The 23876-nt window shown below is 41.5% G+C and overlaps 1 protein-coding gene across 3 annotated transcripts in view; it reads right to left on the reverse strand.

The window, feature by feature from the left end:
• The window catches only part of myo3b (myosin IIIB), a 106878-nt gene that overhangs the window by 51829 nt on the left and 31173 nt on the right, over positions 1-23876 (reverse strand). For all 3 annotated transcript variants that reach the window (XM_071355796.1, XM_071355797.1, XM_071355798.1), the window contains 13 exons: positions 20717-20801; positions 20494-20610; positions 20287-20391; positions 20028-20111; positions 19625-19827; positions 19424-19522; positions 19183-19297; positions 17395-17521; positions 17017-17227; positions 16019-16166; positions 14364-14517; positions 13511-13599; positions 13258-13387 (listed from right to left, as the gene is read on the reverse strand). In XM_071355796.1, the coding sequence (XP_071211897.1) occupies positions 13258-13387; positions 13511-13599; positions 14364-14517; positions 16019-16166; positions 17017-17227; positions 17395-17521; positions 19183-19297; positions 19424-19522; positions 19625-19827; positions 20028-20111; positions 20287-20391; positions 20494-20610; positions 20717-20801 (1667 nt within the window). The remainder of the gene's footprint in view (positions 1-13257; positions 13388-13510; positions 13600-14363; positions 14518-16018; positions 16167-17016; positions 17228-17394; positions 17522-19182; positions 19298-19423; positions 19523-19624; positions 19828-20027; positions 20112-20286; positions 20392-20493; positions 20611-20716; positions 20802-23876) is intronic.

Here is a 23876-nt window from a genome sequence, read left to right on the forward strand (position 1 = left end):
CAAACCCTCCCTAACCCGGACGACGCTAGGCCAATTGTGCGTCGCCCCACGGACCTCCCGGTCGCGGCCGGCTGCGACAGAGCCTGGGCGCAAACCCAGAGTCTCTGGTGGCACAGCTAGCGCTGCGATGCAGTGCCCTAGACCACTGCGCCACCCGGGAGGCCCTCAATCGTCCTAATTTCATATAGACCCGTACGTCCATAGACAAAGATGAGGTCATTCCTTTCACTATAATATAACACTTTAGGTCAATTCTCAAGGGTTAATGACTGAGAATGATCAACCTAAAACAACTATGGTGTTAGATCACAATTCTGTTGTTCCAAAAGACAAACAATCAGTTTATATTCTACAATATGACTCATACAGTTTTGCATCTCTGGAGAGATAGAAATCAATTTGTGATGGATTAATTAAAAGTCAGATCACATCTAACTTTAGAACAGGAATGTCCTGCTCTCGCCAAAGGCTTTATTTCAGGCCAAAGGAATGTTTTGTCACATCACACTCACACAGCTGTAGTCAGGACAGTCCACAACATATGATGTCAAAAAGCATATATAGTAATTACATCGACGGTAATAACAATGACATTGTCTTTAGGGTCTGACAGTCACACACTTTACTGTTCATATGTCTGTAAGATCCAGCAACAATATTCACGATATGTTGTTTAGGAACTCTCCCTTGTCTAATTCAAATTATAAACTGGGTAGTTTGGGTACTGGATGCTGATTGGCTGAAACAGCATTTCAGCCCTGTGTATATCAGACAATATACCATGGGTATTATGCAAAAATACTTGTTTAATGTTCTATTTATGTTGGTAACTAGTTTATAATAGCACTAAGGTACCTCTGGGCTTTGTGGTCTATAGCTAATATACTACAGCTAAGGGCTGTATTCAGGCACATTGCTTCACGTCGTGTCTAAGAACAGCCCTTCGTGGTGGTATATTGGCCATTATAAACTGGGTGGTTTGAGCCCTGAATGCTGATTGGCTGACAGCCGTGGTATATCAGACTGTATACCACAGGTATGACAAAACATGTATTTGTACTGCTCTAATTACGTTGGTAACCAGTTTATAATAGCAATATACCACGGCTAAGGGTTGTGTCCAGGCACTCTGCGATGCGTCGTGCCTAAGAACAGCCCTTAGCCGTGGTATATTGGCCATATACCACACCCCCTTGTGCCTTGTTGCTTAAATATACCACAACCCCTCGGGCCATATTGCTCAAAGGCAATAAAAGCCCTTTATCTACTTCCCCAAAGTGGATACCATTTTTATGTATCTGTGTCCAGTTTGAAGGAAGTTATAGGGAGTTTCGTGAGCCAATGCTAACTAGCTTAGCACAAAGACTAGAAGTCTTCAGGTACAGCATGCTAGCTAGGGAAGTAGATAAAGGGTCTAAATGCCAAAATTCTGAACTATCCCTTTAAGTCTTTAAGTCTAGAAAGGCGAGTTATGGATCTTTAAATCTCATTGAAAGCAAGTCTAACAAGTGGTAGATCTGTTCTATGTGCACTATTAGATTTAGTTTTGGAATCTTTTACTTTCGGTTTTGTACACCAGCTTCAAACAGCTGAAAATACAATATTATTGGTTATGGAAAATATATTTTACAGCGGTTTAGATGGTACAATGATTCTCTACACAATGTCTGCTTGCTTTGTCACCTAAACTGAAATTAGCTATTAGAATTTCAACAACCAGGAAATGGCGGAGTGATTTCTGCATAGTGCATCTTTAAGTCTACATTTGGAAATTTCAAACAAAAATAAAATAAAAATTGCACAGTATTGCAGAAATTATTCAATCATGTAAACAACCTAATCACTGTAAACAACCTAAAACAGGGCTAAGAAAAGAAATGTCAGAAATCATCATCTTATGACTGACGAAACATAAACATCTTACGGGCCAAAACACACAAAGACGGATCTCTCAGAATGGTGCCCACAGACAAATGGTGTCAGGTAGCCCAGTGCTCAAGCAGGGACGCGCTGCAATTAGCCCAAAGTAAAGCTGGATGGATTAATTGGAGTCGGTCTTGTGCAAATGAAGAGCCCTCTCTCCTCTCCCCATTAGTGCTGCTGGGCCAGATCATCTGAGCACATTTGTCATGATGAATTAGTGGCTGAGTGTCGAACGGGCCCGTGGAGTGTCACGGTGCTTTCACGCCTCTCACTTGCATGACACCATCAAGGGGAGATGAAGGGGCTGTGTTATGATGAGGGAAGCTATGACAGTTGTACCTAAGCCTCAAAACAGACACTCTTCTACTGCTTTCTACATATATTCCTAGGCGGCTCTTATTAATTCATTATTTTGTGGTTCCTTATCAACTTATGACTACATGATTAGTGCATGGGTTAACTGTCTCTCCGCTCAAAGAATTCTTGAAACATGTTAACACCTGAGATGTCCAGCATAAAAAAAACATCCTTATATCATAAAACTGTAATGAAGTCAATGGCAGATTGAGAAACAGCGCGTTTCTGTCCGTTGGTAATTCTAGCATAGTATTCATACTGAGCACATACGGAGTGGGAAGAAGTCACCGCTGCACTTTAAAGGCAATGTGCCTGGAATGTAGTTTTACGTCTAGTATGTAAGCTTATGCCTTTTAATGTGCATGGGCCATCAGCCAAACATTTTTTCAATTGCTTAGGTAATTCACCTCTCTGACTAAGCCTGCACCTTTTCTTTTTAAAACCAGATAACATCCTCTTACTAAAAACCCACCGTGCCTATTCTCAATGTTCGGAGTCATCATCACAACTGTACAAAACGATATATATTCCCAAAGGGGTTAATCACTATAGGCTGTAGGGGTGTTGTGAGAAGAGAGGAGGAAGTAAGGGGGTCCATCTCCCAACAGGTCATCCTGTCTTAGGGAGCAGGCGGTGGTGGAGGATCACACTGATCGCTTCTGCTTCACGCGTGTTGCTCTTGGCATGGGCTGCCGCCACAGATACACAGAGTGAGGAGAAGGAGAGGGAGAAAAGAGAAAAAGCCATCCCTGGCATCTGTGCGTACACTTTGAAAATTAAGCCCAGCAAGAATCCTATAGAAAAAAAGCTCAAGCTGGCAGTTGTATTGGGTTTCTATTGACAAGAATAGTCAATGTGCCTGGGATTAAAAAGCAATCCCACGTTCAATATGACACCTCCCTACATTCTTTTATGAGTGCCAGTGCGCGCCTTGTAGTTCAGAAGCTATGGATCGAGCTGTCGACACAGGGGACAATCAAAGTTGTAAGAGAGCAGCCTCTTAGAGCTGAGTTTGCAGAAGCTCCGTGGATATATCTCCCTTCTCTCCCGCTCTCTTTTTTGAATAAATGTGATCTGGAAACTCAACTCAGCAACCAAGCAAATGAGATTATGGCAGCCATACCGCCCCCACATAACCAGCACCCTTTACGCCCAGAGTTAGTTGATTTCAATGCATAAAAGGGTCATCAGAATCTGACTGCTGACTAAAAACATTCCTGTGATTAGAGAAAATATAAAAAAGTATAACTTAAAGGAAAATTCCAACCCAAAACAAAATTTTGGGTGGATTGTTGATATCTCAGCTATCAAGTTTTCAAGACACAGTATATACAGTGATTTCGGAAAGTATTCAGACTGCTTGACTTTTTCCACATTTTGTTACGTTACAGCCTTATTCTAAAATGGATACAATTGTTTTGTTTCCTTATCAATCTACACACAATTGGCAAACTTGATAATGGTATTGGAGTCGTGCTTGGCCATGCAGTCATGAGTAAACAGGGCGTACAGGAGGGGACTGAGCACGCACCCCTGAGGGGCCCCTGTGTTGAGGATCAGCGTGGCAGATGTGTTGTTCCCTACCCTTACCACCTGGGGGTGGCCCGTCAGGACGTCCAGGATCCAGTTGCAGAGGGAGGTGTATAGTCTAGGGTCCTTAGCTTAGTGATGAGCTTTCAGGGCACTATGGTGTTGAATGCTGAGCTGTAGTCAATGAATAGCATTCTCACATAGGTATTCCTTTTGTCCAGGTGGGACAAGGGCAGTGTTGAGTGCAATAGAGATTGCTGTGGATCTGGTGGGGCGGTACGCAAATTGCAGTGGGTCTAGGGTTTCTGGGATGATGGTGTTGATGTAAGCCATGACCAGCCTTTCAAAGCACTTCATGGCTACAGACGTAAGTGCTATGGGTCGATAGTAAATTAGGCAGGTTACCTTAGTGTTCTTGGGCAAAGGGACTATGGTGGTCTGCTTGAAACATGTGCGTATTACAGACTCGGTCAGGGACAGGTTGAAAATATCAGTGAACACACTTGCCAGTTGGTCAGCGCATGCTCGGAGTACACGTTCTGGTAATCCTTCTGGCCCTGCGGCCTTGTGAATGTTGACCTGTTTAAAGGTCTTATTCACATCTGCTAAGGAGAGCGTGATCACACAGTCGTCCGGAACAGCTGGTGCTCTCATGCATGTTTAAGTGTTACTTGCCAGGAAGCGAGCATAGAAGTAATTTAGCTCGTCGGGTAGGTTCGTGTCACTAGGCAGCTCGTGGCTGTGCTTCCCTTTGTAGTCTGTAATAGTTTGCAAGCCCTGCCACATCTGATGAGCGTCAGAGCCGGTGTGTACGATTCAATCTTAGTCCTGTATTGATGCTTTACCTGTTTGATGGTTCGTCGGAGGGCATAGTGGGATTTCTTATAAGTTTCCAGGTTAGAGTCCCACTCCTTGAAGCGGCAGCTCCACCCTTTAGCTCAGTGCGGATGTTGCCTGTAATCCATGGCTTCTGGTTGGGGTATGTACAGCTCATTGAGTGCGGTCTTAGTGCCAGCATCTGTCTACGGTGGTATATAGACAACTACGAAAAATATAGATGTACGGTGGGGACGACGTCATCGATGCACTTATTGATGAAGCCAGTGACTGATGTGGTGTACTCCTCAATACCATCGGAAGAATCCCGGAACATATTCCAGTCTGTGCTAGCAAAATAGTCCTGTAGCTTAGCATCTGCTTCATCTGACCACTTTCTTATTGACCGAGTCACTGGTGCTTCCTGCTTTAGTTTTTGCTTGTAAGCAGGAATCAGGAGGATAGAATTATGGTCAGATTTGCCAAATGGAGGGCGAGGGAGAGCTTTGTACGCGTCTCTGTGTGTGGAGTAAAGGTGGTCTAGAGCCCCCCCCCCCCTTTGCTTGCACATTTAACATGCTGATAGAAATTAAGTAAAACTGATGAGTTTCCCTGCATTAAAGTCCCCGGCCACTATGAGCGTTTTCCTGTTTTCTTATGGCCGTATACAGCTCATTGAGTGCGGTCTTAGTGCCAGCATCGGTCTGTGGTGGTATATAGACAGCTACGAGAAATATAGATGTAAACTCTCCTGGTAAATAGTGTGATCTACAGCTTATCATGAGATACTCTACCTCAGGCGAACAAAACCTAGAGACTTCCTTAGATTTCGTGCACCAGCTATTGTTTACAAATATGCATAGGCCGCCGCCCCTTGTCTTACCAGAGGCCGCTGTTTTATCCTGCCGAAAAAGCTTAAAACCAGCTGTATGTTAATCATGACGTCGTTCCGCCATGGCTCTGAAATATAAGACATTACAGTTTTTAAATGTCCAGTTGGTAGGATATAAGTGCTCGTAGTTCGTCTATTTTATCATCGATTGATTGCACGTTGGCTAATAGGACCGATGGAAACGGTAGAGTACCCTCTCGGGAACAGATCCTTACAAGGCACCCGGACCGTCGTCCACAATACCTCCGTCTTTTCCTCCTGTGAATGACGGGGATGAGGGCCTTGTCGGGTGTCTGGAGTAAATCCTTCCCGTCCGACTCGTTGAAGAAGAAGAATTCCTCCAGTACGGGGTGAGTAGTCACTGCCCTGATATCAAGAAGCTCAGTCATTTTCGGTCATAAGAAACATTATCTACAAAATAAGTTACAAATAACGTGAAAAAACATACACAATAGCACAATTGGTTACGGGATCGTAAAACAGCGGCCGTCTGTTTCGGAGCCATTACATTCGTCAACATGAAAGAGAGGAGGATGCCGTTTCTCTACAAGTAGGGTGAGTCAACATGTTTTTCTACTTGCATGAACGTACACACACACACGCATGCACGCACACAGAAATCAGAACCATGGACAGCCACATCATATTTAGCTTACGTTGATTGAACTGAATTGTTCTTGGTATCGTTTAATTGTCACTGTATTAGACTAAGCAGAGGTGATTTGATAATGTAGACCTGTTGAAGTTGAAATGGTGCAGGAATAGTGGAGGCAGCTCCTGTTTTCTTTGCGACTTACGGTAACTCTCTGTGGTTCTAAATCAATAGTTGTTTCGTGGTCTGAAAATGTCAGAAACATTATCTTGCTTGACCATGCTGTAGATCATGTAACTGTTACTGTACATGCACTATGCTTTGTCGACTTCAATGGACAGAGGTTGCTATCCGGTTTTGTGATGAAACAAAGGTGTGGTTGAATTTATTCTGCCACTGTGTCTTCTTATTGTCTCGGCCTTTAGGCCTATATATCACGGCCGCAAGGCATATGAATTAATAGGTTATAGAGCAAACAACACAATTATCACAACACATATGTTGTAATATGGCGGGGGGGGGGGCTTGGCTTCCCCAGTGATTTACCCACACACCGCTACGGCATCCTACTCAGTGAATTTACATTTTTATTTAAATGGTGAAACATAAAAAAAAGATACAACTTTCTTTAGATAAAACTATACTAAATATATTCACGTTAACAAATAACGGATTAACTTCTTTGGGATAGGGGGCAGTATTTTCACGTCCGGATGAAATGCGTGCCCAGAGTAAACGGCATGCTACTCAGGCCCAGATGCTAGGATATGCATATTATTAGTATATTTGGATAGAAAACACTGAAGTTTCTAAAACTGTTTGAATGATGTCTGTGAGTATAACAGAACTCATATGGCAGGCAAAAACCTGAGAAAAAATCCAACCAGGAAGTAGGAAATTTGAGGTTTGTAGTTTTTCAACTCTTTGTTTATCCAAGATACAGTGGAAATGGGGTCATGTTGCACTTCTTAAGGCTTCCACTAGATGTCAACAGTCTTTAGAACCTGTTTGATGCTTCTACTGTGAAGTGGGGGCAAATGAGAGGGGATTGAGTAAGGTCTCTCCCAGAGTGCCACGCGCTGACCATGCGTGTTCATGTGAGAGTTAGCTTGAGTTCCATTGCATTTCTGAAGACAAAGGAATTCTCTGGTTGGAACATTGTTGAAGATTTATGTTAAAAACATCCTAAAGATTGATTCTATACTTCGTTTGACATGTTTCTACGGACTGTAATATAACGTTTTGGACTTTTCGCCCGTACTTTCCGCTGGACTTGCACGCACGTCGTGAGTTTGGATTGTGTACTGAACGCGCGAACAACAAGGAGGAATTTGGACATAAATGATGGACATTATCGAACAAAACAAACATTTATTGTGGAACTAGGATTCCTGGGAGTGCATTCTGATGAAGATCATCAAAGGTAAGTGAATATTTATAATGCTATTTCTGACTTCTGTTGACTCCAACATGGCGGATATCTCTTTGGGTTGATTTGTCGTCTGAGCGCCGTACTCAGATTATTGCATGGTTTGCTTTTTCCGTAAAGTTTAAAAAAAATCTGACACAGCGGTTGCATTAAGGAGAAGTGGATCTAAAATTCCATGCATAACAGTTGTATCTTTTATTAATGTTTATTATGAGTATTTCTGTAAATTGATGTGGCTCTCTGCAAAATCACCGGATGTTTTGGAACTACTGAACATAACGCGCCAATGTAAACTCTGATTTTTGGATAAAAATATGAACTTTACCGAACAAAACATACATGTATTGTGTAACATGAAGTCCTATGAGTGTCATCTGATGAAGATCATCAAAGGTTAGTGATTCATTTGATCTATATTTCTGCTTTTTGTGACTCCTCTCTTTGGCTGGAAAAATGGCTGTGTTTTTCTGTGACTTGGCTCTGACCTAACATAATCGTTTGGTTTGCTTTCGTCGTAAAGCCTTTTTGAAATCGAACACTGTGGCTGGATTTACAACAAGTGTATCTTTAAAATGGTGTAAAATACATGTATGTTTGAGGAATTTTAATTATGGGATTTCTGTTGTTTTGAATTTGGCGCCCTGCAGTTTCACTGGCTGTTGACGAGGTGAGACGCTACCGTCCCCCACATACCCTAGAGAGGTTAAAACAATTTTGCAATGAAGGTCCACATTAGCCTCAACAGCACTCTTTGGGGTAGCACCATGGTGTAGCCGGAGGACAGCTATTTTCCGTCCTCCTCTGGGTACATTGAATTCAATTCAAAACCTAGGAGGTTCATGGTTTTCACACCGTTCCATAGAATCACAGTAATTATGACGACTTCCGGAGGACGTCCTTCAACCTATCAGAGCTCTTGCAGCATGAACTGACATGTTGTCCACCCAATCAAAGGGAATGTATCTAGTACTGAAAGCATAAGCTACAGCTAGCTAGAGAGAGAGAGCTATATTTCATTGTAATTTTTTCACTTTCATTACCTAGCTAGCTAATGCAGCTGGCTAATTTAGCTTACTCAAACACCTGGCTCAAACAGAGAGGAATGCTATTTATGTTAGCTAGCTGGCTAAGGCGATCCAACACTGGAACTCGTCCAAGTCAAGGTAAGCTTTCGGTTTTATTAATGTATTGCCACAGAGGCCTGCCATTGTAATTGCTAAACTGTTTGCTGTACACTGTACTGTGTGATTGTAGCGGGTTTACTAACGTGTTAGTTCTAGTAGCTATGTTGACTATGATGTTAGCTAATATGGTGACAACAATGTAGGTTGTGTGTAGCGGTTAGCGGTTATGATATGAAGGTTTGGCTTGGAAAGTTTTTTTTACCTGGTCACAGACAGCTGTTGTGTTGTGCACAAGTCCACAAGTGAAGGGAATAGGTAAGAGGAGGAGAGCGCGTAGATGCTAGAAGGAATTATACAACGAGGGATGCTATGAAAGTGAACTGTGTTCACGGGGGATTTGTGTGTGCGGGGGATTTGTGTGTGCGGGGGGATTTGGGGTATATTCATTCCGCTGATTCTGTAGAAAAACATTTCTTAAACAGAAGCAAACGGAATGAAACTGGGATAAATCTACCTGAACTTGTCCAATAGAAACTCTCGTTTCCAACTGTTTGGACTAATGATTTCACCCTAGATCAGCTAGATGCAGGCAAGAGTGTGCAAGGCTGTATTGAATGAGTCACTGTCTGTCACCTTGATTACTCCAATTTGTCTCTCGACCTGTGCACCTAAGTGATAAACATTAATTCGTAGGCTAGGTTGTAATAACCTCATGATAGGGAAAATTCAGAGTATCATATAGTAGCCTAAACCTATCGATGTTACATTGAGCTAGGTGAATGGAATATGAATGACAGTCATCCAATATGCTGTAATAGAAATAAGGCCATGGTTATAAAAAAAATAACCGTCCTCCCTAATCTTAAACGGTACAGACCGCCACTGACTCTGATGATAGAGATAAATGTGGAATAATCTGAAATGTGTAGTTCTGACTAGGCTCTTGAAGAGGTGATGATATTAAAGCCAAATAGTTATACATTTATTTAACAATTTATTTAACAACCCCCTTTATTTACCAACCATTGAAAACGGCACATAGTTGACAATGGTTTTAGCGGAGCTGGATGTCTCCTTTCCCCCCAGCAGCCAAATCGAACACTGCACCGTATTGACGCTTTATTGATAACGACAGAAAGTATCCCTATGAATGTAACCCAGTGGGATGAAAGCCAGACTACTAGCAGAGAACAAAGAGCACAATGTGTCATCATGCTGCACGGCTGAAGGAACATGTCAGTTCTTCACAAGAGAAACTCTTAACACGAAGAGAGGAACATTGTACTGTCTTGGAGTTGTGAAAATGTTGAACCAATATGTAGCTTTCATTTCGTACATTTCAAACATCACAGTGGAATTAAGTGCAGTAAACTCGAGCCATTACATTACTGTTGATGTACAGTATGCACAACATTGGAACATTCAGCCCTGTCTGGTATGTGAATAAAAATTATTTGCAAGAAATTAAAATCAGTCTCTGTGATCACTTTCTTCTAGGACGTTTGAAATGTACGCTTGTGTATATACAATGAAAGTTACACGGCCCTACACACAGTATTAGCATTTTCTCTGCAGTAAACTAAGGTTGCCACTAAAAAGAGTCGACTACAATGATACATGGCTAACATCCCAGAAATATAGATAAATATACATTATGTTAATAGTGTTTTAGTATCCGTGCCCATCTACACACTAGAGACTACTCTCCCATCCAATAAAAATATGCAAGTTAGGCAATTATAAATTACACACTAATTTACTTGTCATATTTTCACCAATAAGCCAAGGATACCTACCTAATAACTCAAAACGCACACAGATGATCCTGACACCAGTCATGTTCATATTACTGGGTTATTACTGTACATACAACATGGTTTATGTATGTACATACTAAAAGCCCTGTGAAATACATAATGCATATTAATATGGTGTGAGAAAGCAGAAATATATTGACTTCTGAGGTACAGTAGATGAATACGAGGAACCATGCACCATAGAAATAGAATTAGATCACTATGCCCTGCAGTCTGGTCTGGCAGAGTGAGGGCTGTCATAAGGTGCCATGGTTGTGTGCACTGTGCTCTGCTGACACTAACCCTAAGGATACATACAAATCCTCTGACCGCAGGCCTCCCAGGCCTCACCGGACCATACACAGCTCAGCCAATTCAAGCACTCTGATCTGAGGGATCTGGGAAAGACCCTGGCTTAGAGGAATTTGTCCATGCAAATACATCCCATTTCCTCTGACAAAACCCCACCACATGCCCAAACCTCAAGGACCCCGCCTGATGAGATTATTCTAGGCACAAGTGGTCCAACTATTCTGGCAAGGAAAGCTTTTCACTTTTTGGTTCCGCACGACTCTCAAGAAACTCTGCGTGTAATCACATCTTACTTATCAATATGCAACATTTCAATTTATTTCAACATTTCTAGACCAGTCCCATTCCCAATTAGTAATATTTACTGTAATGTTCCAGGCAGTAAAGTGTTCACAGTATCTTCAATCATTTCGTATCCGAGATATCATTTGATAACAGTAAGGGTCACTTGCTTAGGTTATCTTGCCTCTGAATTATAATTTGATATTCACATTTGATAAGACAGATAAAATATAGTCAAGTAATCTCTATGTGTGGTGCCTCGTTCCAGACCCATCAATGTCCTTTAATCTCAAAAGTTAACATGAGGATCAACGAGGCTGACACCTAGTGGTCATAAAAAGAGCCATCCGGTTGATACAGTATTCACAATTTGACAGCATAGAACTAAACCACCCGGGTTAAATAGATTTTCATCTGATCCCACAGATAGCAGTAATTTCACAGATAACACTGACTCTATAATATGAACTAAAATGCAAATTAAATTCCCCCAGATTTTACCCTGAAGAATCGAATTATCATCTTCCTCTGCTATTTTTCACTTAAAAGGGAACTCAAGCTTTTCCCACTTGATAAGCAGAAGTAGATTGTCTCATAGCTGTTATCTTATGTGATCATCTCTACCCTCATGAAGTGTCAAGAAGACGGGACCTCTTTATCAGAGGGATGATGAAGATTGAGTGAGGGCACCCTGTAGACATTTTTTAAAAGAGATGAGTTACGGAGGAAGATTCCATAACTGACGCACTAGACACTAATAACTCCCGAGTGGCGCAGCGGTCTAAGGCACTGCATCTCAGTGCAAGAGGCGTCACTACAGTCCCTGGTTCGAATCCAGAGTTTTTTACATCCGGCTGTGATTAGGAGTCCCAAAGGGCGGCGCACAATTGGCCCCGCGTTGCCCGGTTTTGGCCGGGGAATTGTAAATAAGAATTTGTTCTTAACTGACTCGCCTAGTTAAATAAAGGTTAAATAAAAAATATGAATAAAATAACAAAAACAGACGACAACAACAGTGGCTAGATTACAACTACACAGCAATATAACACTTTCACTGCAGTCAATCATGAAAATCCCAACTTGATACCTATTACCTACTATGCACTTGACCCAAAGACATTGCTGCAAATATGTCCCTTGTGTGTTGTGCTGTAGACAAGAAAGCCTTCGGATGAGCTGAACCAAATTAAAGGCTTTTAGGCCTAATTGACACTATGTCTGTACCCATGAATGGTGGACCACATCTCTGCTGTCACTCATTACTTTGGAGTACCAAAGTGCAGTGAATTCTCCCCCCCGTTTCATTCTACCGAATTAACGTTCAAATGGTAGTGTATTTTTCTGCAATCAAGAAAAGAGTAGGATGGCCGTGGGCTCACCTTTTGCACTACCTCCCATTATTAAAACCTAGAGATTTAACACATGGATTTCTAATGGAGGCTAAACCAAGGTACACATCGTAAATTGGAGCTGCTCTTAATTCGACTATAACTGAAAGCAGTCATAATATGGCTTAACTTAAGAAAAGTATGAAGTGCTGCATCTGGTAATTGAACACATCCATTAGCATTCCGGCTCAGCCAAGTGACCACGGGCACCAGCCACGGCTATTGACGAAGATATTACCACCTTCAGTTAACTGCACAGAAAAGACTGGAAAGAAGAGTAGCTTTTATGCTCTCTAAATACCGTTTCTTCATCCCCTGGGTATTTGGAAACCTTATCACAAAAATATCCCGCTGCTGCACAATCTGTAGATAGCAGCAAGCAGCAGGAAACCAAAAGGGACAGCTTAGTGAAAATAAAAACAGAGCCCTCCATGGAGAGCTGAGCCTCTCAGGAGATAATGGAGACTGGAGATTTATTCACACACAGTATCGGATCGCAGAGAGAGAGAGGGGATTTGAGTGGAGGACCAGGACGCTGTCGCGTCCGGAGAGTCTTTAAAAAAAAAATACCTGAATGTTTATGGAGACATGAACCCTAGGAACAAACACACACTCACACAACACCGCCATCGGCTCCCCAATAACTTTCTACCACAGTGTAAACAGAGTGAAGATTACCTAGTTTTTTGTACAAAAAAGGGAAGTTTCCAAGTTCCTGTGTGGAATATGCGGCAGTAGTGTAATACCACTCCAAAGGAGTAAACTGCTGATGATAATGAATTCTACAACACTTTTATCACAAGTCTTGACACCTACCTGTTTTTGTCAATGGACTTGAAAACAGCTGCTGCAGAAGTTTGTTCTCTGATGTTCTCAGAACCACAACGATGTCTGCAGGGAGAGTGTCTCGGTTCTTCTCAAGAAACCCGTTCACATTGTACAACACCTGTGTGACAGCACAGGGACAGTCAACTCAAACCACACCTGACAAAAGACGACCTAACCAACTGTATCAGTGGGCAAACAGCAATGAAACATACTGATCCATACATACTGCGGTGATCTATACCTTGCCAGCATAATGCTGAATTCCAAAGCAGAGCTCAAAACGTTTTGGTCTCCAGAAGTACTTGTAGCGGAGATTGTCCTCAAATTTATCTGAAGAGAAAACATATTTTGTGGATAATATTAAAAAAAAAATAAACTGCTTGATCCAGCATAGATATTTTCAGAGCCTTCTACGTAAGGCTTCTTTCTAAGACTTTGGTTGTTTTAGTACACATGGACTTGAATCGGTCTGCTTGTGAGGCCATGTGTATATATAGTCTCACAAGGCTATATACAGTTGAAGTCGGAAGTTTACATACACCTTAGCCAAATACCTTTAAACTCAGTTTTTCACAATTCCTGACATTTAATTCTAGTAAAAATGACCTGTCTTAGGTCAGTTAGGATCACCACTTTATTTTAAGAATGTGAATGTAAACACACTCACGAATGTAAACACACGCACGCTACATTGACACTCACATAAAACCTACACACATTCACATACACTACATATGCACACACATAACAGACTCACGCATACCGACAAAACACACACATTTACACTCATAATTTGCTGCTGCTACTCCGTTCTTAATTTGACTCTTATTATTATCTATCCTGATGGCTAGTCACTTTACCCTGCCTTCATGTACATATCTACCTCAAATACCTCTTTCTGCACATTGATCTGGTGCTGGTACTGTATATAGATCCATTATTGTGTAATTTATTCCTCTTGTGTTACTATTTTTAGGATCATTTTTTAAACTCTGCATTTCTGGGAAGGGCTCATAAACAAGCATATCACAGTTAGACTACAGCTATTGTAATCAGTGTATGTGACAAATACAAATGGATTTGATTCGTCTTACCCACTAGGGTCTGGTCGGTGGCCTGGGGGAAGCGGCTCTCCTCATCCAGCAGAGAGAGCAGGCCCATGGGCTTCTGGAGGAACATGTCCAGGATAGGACGGTTGTCCTCATACTCCACCAGGCTGGCATCTACCCCCTCGCTCTGGTACTCCATCTAATTAAAACACACAGAATATAGAACATTCCACAGTTAATGATTTCACTAAATAACCCAATTAAACAATCTAGGCTAAATAGGATTTGTGCATGTTTGTTTAAAAAAAAATAAAAAAAAATATACAGTCCTTAAGCAACAGCACCACTGTGATGCAGAGAAACACTCCAGTTACTATTTCTAAAGTCAGTCGCTGAAATTATACAGAACTGTTCTGAAATAACAGATAGAGCCACGTACTAATTCATAATTTAGTTCCATTCGCAAATAACCCAGAGTCATATCACATTATTGCATCTGCTTAATTTAGATCAAAAAGTTATTTTAAATATATATTTTACTAATAAAGTGGAACCAATGGATCTAAACCGTCCTCATGTTTAAATCATTAACTTAGAATAATCAGCTTCTGTGTACCACTGGATTGAAGCCATTTTCACATTATAAAAATCCCTTTTCCGCTAAGCACTAGCGCTACATCGAAAGCAACTAATACTTCTACGTAACAAATCATGCAGGAAAGTTGCCTAGTTAAGAACCAGGAATTAAGTATGCCTAGTTAAGCCTTGGTAAAGTAAATATACAGGACAGTTTCAGAACACAACCCCAATATAGTTCAGTTCTTCTCTATTCATTAGACTGAATAAAGTGATCACTTTATAAATACCAACTCTCTCTAATTCCCTTGAGAGGAATTGCTAAAGAGCCAACATTAAGACAAAAGCACACAAGAGCAAAAAGTGCTCTTGATTAATGTCTATACAGTGTTGTCAGTGACAACGAAAAGCTCCCACACTCCAGGGTAAAAAGCTTAATTAAATCAATTAAAGATGCACTATGCAGAAATCGCTCCGCCATTTCCTGGTTGTTAAAATTCTAATAGCTCGCCTAATTTAAGTTTATGTGACAAAACAAGCAAGTATAGAGCAGAGAGAGAATCATTGTACCATCTAAACCGCTATTAAATATATTTTCCATATCCAAAAATATTGTATTTTCAGCTGTTTGAAGCTGGTGTACAAAACTGAAAGCAAAATAAGCAAAAATGAAACTTAAGAACGGGAAGCATAGAAATAGCGCACATAGAACAGATCTACCGCTTGTTAGACTTGCTTTCAATGAGAATGACAGATTTATAACACAGATTTCTATGTGAATTTGGTCAGGTTGCCCAAAAAGTTATAATCTCTAGTATGTAAGGGAGAAAAACATTTATGTTAACGTCATATAAACGCTATAAAGAAGATAACGCTGGATTACAATGTTTCATTAAGAGACACTTCCTCCGTGATTGATGAACAAGCCGGGATACTATAACGCGACTTTAAATATACAAAATGATGCTCAACAAAAATGGTCAACATGTACTACACACAACAAAAGGACATTTTCAGCAAAATCTAGTATACCTTCAATTGTCACTGTTAATGGACTTACTGGAGTTAGAGAAACAATTCATCTAGATTCTCTAAAACATGAGCCACCCCATCTGCAGGCTCACCTGTTCCAGGGCAAAAATGTGTTGGTTGAAGTAAAACTGAATCTGTTCATTTGCAATGTTGATGCAGAGTTGCTCAAAGGAGTTCTTCTTGAAGTTCTCGAATCCAAAGATGTCCAGGATTCCCACATTCATGCCACTTTCTGCCACACTTCAAAGAGGAAAACCAGGACAGACAAACAAAGTTCATCTTGTGTGGAACTGTGTGAACCACATTGACTTATGAAACTTTAACGATGAAGCAAGTTCAACCCAAATACAGAATATTTTGATCTGAATGGCCAATTCTACTGTTACGGGGGAGTCCTAATGAACTTTTAAACAAAAGTGCTGAATGTTCAGAGATCCTTGACTATGATCAGTTAATCATAAAATGTTAATTACTGGCAAGGGTTGTACAAACAGATTGATACTAAAGTCTGTATTTAACTGTGATCGACACAATTGACACAATACTTCATTTAGGCCTACACTAAATACAGAGCTTACAACACATACGCACAGAGTGATTTCACTTTTTATTGCTAAGATCGAGAGACATCATTTCCCATAATCCCTTTCATTAACAAGACATTAGAGGTCACCTTTTGTCTTGGTTAACAGGTTATTAATGGCAATAACAGAGTGTACAGATGACTGAAGTGGAAACAGACCCTGTGGGCCTTCTACAGCTCAGAGAGAGAAGATGACTCCCTGACAGTCCACGCTCACATTTATGAGGGAATTCTTTTGGATCAATGAACAACCCTTTACAGTCTCTCTGAAGTCTTTTTAATCATCAGAATATTATTTCCTCAGCACGTAACTCTGCATAAAACATTTACTCTACTTATTTTTCTCCCTTTCTTGTCTTGTGATGTCCATTGCTATTCTACTCCACGTGGTTGGTTCTCTACTCAGACATAAAGGTAACTAGAGCTTAATAATATGCAGCAGCATCCACACACATGGTAGTGTGAAGCACAGTGCAACAACCAAAGACAAAGATACCTTACACTTACCAGATATTCATATCAGGCTGCAGGAGGGCATTGATGCGGTTGACTATCCAGCTGAAGAGGCGTCCGTACAGAGCCTTGGACATGGCGTCCCGGACATCAGTGGCTTTGTCTACAGTATTGGTGCGGATGATTGTCTCTCCACGGGTCACCACACAGTGGGACGTCAGGGCCTCCGTGAGCTCCTCAGGGCCGATGCAGAGCAAGGCCGCAGCTGAGGGACAGGGCAGGTTCATGTCACAGTCACACAGAGTAGCAAGGAAACAACCATTCAGCCATATTGTGTAAATACAAAAAGAGGTGGGAATCTTACTATCAATTCTTAACCTGAGCAAGAAAAAGATTGTGTTTGCTAATAACACTGAAGTACAGTTGTCTTACCATTTTCCAAGGACTCAACATTAGGCACTTCACTTTTATCAGTCTGGTGTTGGGAAGTAATGGCAGTGAATTCAATATTTCCTGTATTCAAAATGGCGCAGAGAATTCTGTATACAGAATTGACCTCCTGTTAAAAAAGGAAGCACAGAAATCAGTGTACAGTGAGTGAAGAAATGCTATGGATATTTAGACACAGTACCAGTCAAAAGTTTGGACACAACTACTCATTCAAGGGTTTTTCTTTATTTTTGCTATTTTCTACATTGTAGAATAATAGTGAAGACATCAACACTATGAAATAACACAAATGGAATCATGTAGTAACCAAAAAAGTGTTAAAGAAATCATAATATATTTTAGATTCTTCAAAGTAGCCACCCTTTGCCTTGATGACAGCTTTGCACACTCTTTGCATTCTCTCAACCAGCTTCATGAGGTAGTCACCTGGAATGCATTTCAATTAACAGGTGTGCCTTGTTAAAAGTTAATTTGAAGAATTTCTTTCCTTCTTAATGCGTTTGAGCCAGTTGTGTTGTGACAAGGTAGGGGTGGTATACAGAAGATAGCCCTATTTGGTAAAAGACCAAGTCCATATTAAGGCAAGAACAGCTCAAATAAGCAAAGAGAAACGACAGTCCATCATTACTTTAAGACATGAAGGTCAGTCAATCAGGAACATTTCAAGAACTTAAAGTTTCTGCAGTCGCAAAAACCATCAAGCGTTATGATGAAACTGGCTCTCATGAGGACCGCCACAGGAAAGGAAGACCCAGAGTTACCTCTGCTGCAGACGATAAGTTCATTAGAGTTACCAGCCTCAGAAATTGCAGCCCAAATAAATTATTCACAGAGTTCAAGTAACAGACACATCAACTGCTCAGAGGAGACGGCATGAATCAGGCCTTCATTGTCAAATTGCTTCAAAGAAACTACTACTAAAGGACACCCATAAGAAGATACTAGTTTGGGCCAAGAAACACAAGCAATGGACATTAGACTGGTGGAAATCTGTCCTTTGGTCTGATGAGTCCAAATTAGAGATATTTGTTCCAACCGCTGTGTCTTTGTGAGACGCAGAGTAGGTGAATGGATGATCTCCACATGTGTGGTTCCCACCGTGAAGCATGGAGGAGGAGGTGTGATGGTGTGGGTGTGCTTTGCTGGTGACACTGTCTGTGATTTATTTAGAATTCAAGGCACACTTAAAAAGCATGGCTACCACAGCGATACGCCATCCCATCTGGTGTGCGCTTAGTGGGACTAACATTTGTTTTTCAACAGGACAATGTCCCAACACACCTCCAGGCTTTGTAAGGGCTATTTGACCAAAAAGGAGAGTGATGGAGTGCTGCATCAGATGACCTGGCCTACACAAAAGAGTGAAGGAAAAGCAGTGCTCAGCATATGTAGGAACTACTTCAAGAAAGTTGGAGAAGCATTCTAGGTGAAGCTGGTTCTTGTGCATTTTCTCAACCAGTTTCACCTAGAATGCTTCTCCAACATTGTGCAAAGCTGTCATCAAGGCAAAGGGTGGCTCCCTTGCGAAATCTAAAATATTTTGATGCGTTTAACACCTTTTTGTTTACTACATGATTCCATTTGTGTTATTTCATAGTTTTGATGTCTTCACTATTATTCTACAATGTAGAAAATATTAAAAAATAAACTAAAACCCTTGAATGAGTAGGTGTGTCCAACCTTTTGACTGGTACTGTATGTTCTCAGACAAGGCAAATAAAAATAATGTTCACACATTTGCTTTTAAATGAACAGAGAAACTGTACCTACCTCGTCAGTGAAGCCAATGATGCGGAAACAGTCCTGAATGGCATCAAACTGCTCCTTGTACAGTTTACTGGAGACAATGTCCTGCATCACTTTGCCATGTTGATTTTCAATATATCTAGACAGAAACACAGTTTTCAGTGCCAGTTTCTGCATTAGTCAAGTGATAGGAAATAACTCACTATATTCAGGCTATATTGAGGTGCCAAGAAATCAAAGCCAAGTAAAGTGATGAAATGCTAACCTGGGGGGTTTCTTGTCAGGTAATTTGTACTTCTTCAGCTTCTCTTGGTGATACAGACCGGCATAGATGTAGTAGAATATGTGGAAGTTTTTCTCTCCCCTAAGAGCATAAAGAGAAACGGTTAGCCATCTAGCCAGTTAACTTCAATTGAGGATGACGGTTGTGATGAATAATATCCCTAGCACATCTTTCCATTCTTACGTGGCCTGTTTGATGACCCTGGACTTCTCCAGCAGGTACTCTGAGATCTTGGCCCCCATGACAGCCCCGGTGGGGGTAAACTTCATCTCCAGGTACTTCCCAAAGCGACTGGAGTTGTCGTTAATGGCCGTGCACGCGTTGCCAAACGCCTCCACCAGGGGATTCACCTGGAGGATCTTCTCCCGCAGCGTCCGATTGTTTGCCTGGAATCAGAGTCAATATTTTTTTTTTGGGGGGGGGGGGGGGGGCATAACTCCCTCCAGAGACAACGCAAACTAAATGTGTAGGACTGAATCTATCAGTGTCCAGTCTGTCCATTCAATAATGAATTCCACTGAGGTTCAATATTTATGAACATGATGATGGACTGACAGCACCAGATATTTTTGTAAACAAGCAGTACCTTTCCCAGAAAGGTGAGATGCTGGACAATCAGATGGGCACTCTCTGTCTTCCCAGCTCCACTCTCTCCACTGATGATGATGCACTGAAACATAAGGACACATCAACAACTTTGTCATCGGGATGTCTCTAACAAGCACATCACTAGATCTCTAAACAAAGAACATGTTTTTGTTTAGCGCCAATGATAACATTATCCATATGAACCGGCATAACACTAAATAGGACTTCCTCACACAAAGTGTATCCCCCTCAAGTACCTGGTCTTTGCAGAAGGTCACCATGCCCTGGTATGCTGCATCAGCAGTAGCAAAGATGTGGGGAGGATTGTCTGCTCGCTTCACCCCATGGTACAGCTTAGAGAACTGTGAACAGACACCCCACATTAGAATATCAATACCGTTCTGTCTTTACAGAGGTGTGAAGAGGAATTATGGCACACAATGGCACTGCCGTAACAAACAAACCTGTGGCGAGTAGATGCTTAGAGTTTGAAAAGGATTGAGAGCGATGAGGATGTCTCCAACGTATGTGTATATCTGCAGCTCGTCATATCTCTTCGAGAGGTGTTTGATGATGGTCTCCTGCGGAGAAGAAGAACACATACAGTGGGTACTGTGTACAATACCTACATGATTCACATACTGTCCTCTAGTCCAACAACAACGAAGTCAAAGTATGAAATCTTACCTCATCTAAAAACTCCAGGTTCACCAGATCATCATCAGGACTCGTCTCTATTATGAGTGTTTTACGAGTATTGATTCTTTCATGCCTGTTGGAGTAAAGGACATAATACTGGGTTAGAAAGCATTACAGTGACGAAAGAATACAGATACATTACTAATACTAATCTGGATATAAAATCCATTCATTTAGATGGGTTGCCGGTTGGCCCATAAGGGTGTTCCCCAGGGAGATCTCCACCATTATCACAGGCTGTGATTGCACTTCATCTCCGTTTGACCTATCACTCTACAATGGGGCCTACCGGTCAGAGGTCAGCACGGAGGCAACTGCCTCATTGGGATTATGCAAACCCCCAAGGGCCTATTGCGGTGATGTGTGTGTGTGTGTGTGTGTGTGTGTGTGTGTGTGTGTGTGTGTGTGTGTGTGTGTGTGTGTGTGTGTGTGTGTGTGTGTGTGTGTGTGTGTGTATTTGTGTGCACATGTAAGCGAATAGAGCACTTTTGTCAAAAACATCAAGCTCTAAAATAACAGTTATCACCACTTAAATATTGCACCCAGAAATTCCAGTCAAGTTCAGATACTAAACCTAACATGAACAATGAAATGGACCAACATGTCAGTCACAGAGTGTATCTATTCTATGATAATAAATAATAGATACACTGAGTGTACAAAACATTTCCATGACATAGACTGACCAGGTGAATCCAGGTGAAAGCTATGATCCCTTATTGATGTCACTTGTTAAATCCACTTCAATCAGTGTAGATGAAGGGGAGAAGACAGGTTAAATAAGTATTTTTAAGCTTTGAGACAGTTGAGACATGGATTGTGTATGTGTGCCATTCAGAGGATGACGAGACAAAAGATTTAAGTGCCTTTGAACGGGGTATGGTAGTAGGTGCCCGGCGCATCGGTTTGAGTGTTTCAAGAACTGCAACGCTGCTGGGTTTTTCACGCTCAACAGTTTCCCGTGTGTATCAAGAATGAGGCTGTTCTGAGGGTAAAAGGGGATGCAACTCAATATTAGGAAGGTGTTCTCATATACACACTCAGTGTATATGAAGTGAATAACATAATAGTAAATCCATCCTACGAGTGAACAATGATTTCCTATTTTGGAAGATTACATATCACAACATAGGCACAGACACATGCATATACACACACGATAACATACGCACTATACACACACGTACACATGGATTTTGTGTTGTAGATATGTGGTAGTGGAGTAGGGGTCTGAGGGCACACAGTGTGTCGTGAGATCTGTTATGAATGTATTGTAATGTTTTTAAAATTGTAGGACTGCCTTAATGTTGCTGGACCCCAGGAAGAGTAGCTGCTGCCTTGGATCCATAATTAATAAATATTCTGAGTAGAAATCCTACAGAAGTTCAACAGGGAAACATAATGTCACAACTGCCAATGGAGCACGGTGTAGTATGGAATCCTCAACACTTTCTTCCCCAGAGACATCCCTTCTGAAAAAGATTACAGGCCCTCAGCTTCTACCTTCTCTTACTTCGAAGCATGATACATGTTGTAAACCATTCCACCTACTTAAATCTGCCTGTCTCCTGTCTGTGCAGTGTGCTGATCTTTGGCACCAGTGACTAAAACTGGGAAAGCACAGTTCCTTTTCCTTCAAGCCTCTAATCTCATTATGCACTTTCACTGTGGACAGGGACATAAGATCACCATCTCACCACACACACACTCTGGAGTAAACATACACATGGCATGGCATCAAGACTCTCTCTCATTCAATGGCACGTGTACTTAGCTCTTTTCTTTAGGGACACGGAAAAGTATTCCCCCAACAGATCATTTGGGAAATAACAAGGTAAACAGAATCGTTTTGCAAACACAAACAACAGTTTTTTAATAAAAGCTCATGGCATACCAGATATAAATCATTCAAAATTCTTAATTCAGTGATAATGTGACCTGCAAGGTTGAACAGTTAGCATTTTCCACAAGTAAATCAATCTGAGACTAAAGTGTTTTATTCCCTCATTGGTTTAATCATATGGGTGGAGGGCTGCTCTGTCCTAAATGCTCCTCGTTGTCACACTGTTAAAAGATCCATTGGGATAAAAAGCTTTTCTTAATCTAACTTTGAGTCAGCACAATCACTCATATCAAATTAGTTCCACTCCCCTAACTTCTCTTTAATCACATCATTTTCATAACTTCGACTACACATCATACACTGTATATACAAAAGTATGTGGACACCCTTATCAAACTAGTGGATTCGGATATTTCAGCCACACCCATTGATGACAGGTGTATAAAATTGAGCACACAGCCATGCAATCTCCATAGACAAATATTGGCAGTATAATGGCCTTACTGAAGTGTTCAGTGACTTTCAACGTCAGTTCATCAAATTTCTGCCCTGCTAGAGCTGACCTGGTCAACTGTAAGTGCTGCTATTGTGAAGTGGAAACGTCTAGGAGCTCAAGCTCACAGAACTGCTGGGTGCTGAAGCGCACAGCGCGTAAAAATCGCATGTCCTCAGTTGCAACACTCACTACCAAGTTACAAACTACCTCTGGAAGCAACGTCAGCACAATAACTGTTCGTCGGGAGCTTCAGAAAATGGTCTTCCATGGCCAAGCAGCCGCACACAAGCCTAAGATCACCATGCGCAATTCCAAAAGTTGGCTGCAGTGGTGTAAAGCTCAACGCCATTGGACTCTGGAACAGTGGAAATGCGTTCTCTGGAGTGATGAATCACGCTTCACCATCTAGCAATCTGACGGACGAATCTGGATTTGGCGGATGCCAGGAGAATGTTACCTGCCTGAATGCATAGCGCCAACTGTAAAGTTTGGTGGAGGAGGAATAATGGTCTGGGGCTGTTATTTATGGTTTGGGTTAGGCCCCTAAGTTCCAGTGAAGGGAAATCTTAATGCTACAGCATACAATGACATTCTAGACGATTCTGTGCTTCCAACTTTGAGGCAACAGTTTGGGGAATGCCCTTTCCTGTTTCAGCATGACAATGCCCCCATGCACCCAGCAAGGTTCATACAGAACTGGTTTGTCGAGATCGGTGTGGAAGAACTTGACTGGCCTGCACAGAGTCCTGACCTCAATCCCATCGAACACCTATGGGATGAATTGGACTGCCGACTGTGAGCCAGGCCTA

This window comes from Salvelinus alpinus, chromosome 20 (assembly GCF_045679555.1).
Source record: "Salvelinus alpinus chromosome 20, SLU_Salpinus.1, whole genome shotgun sequence".
NCBI lineage: Eukaryota > Metazoa > Chordata > Actinopteri > Salmoniformes > Salmonidae > Salvelinus > Salvelinus alpinus.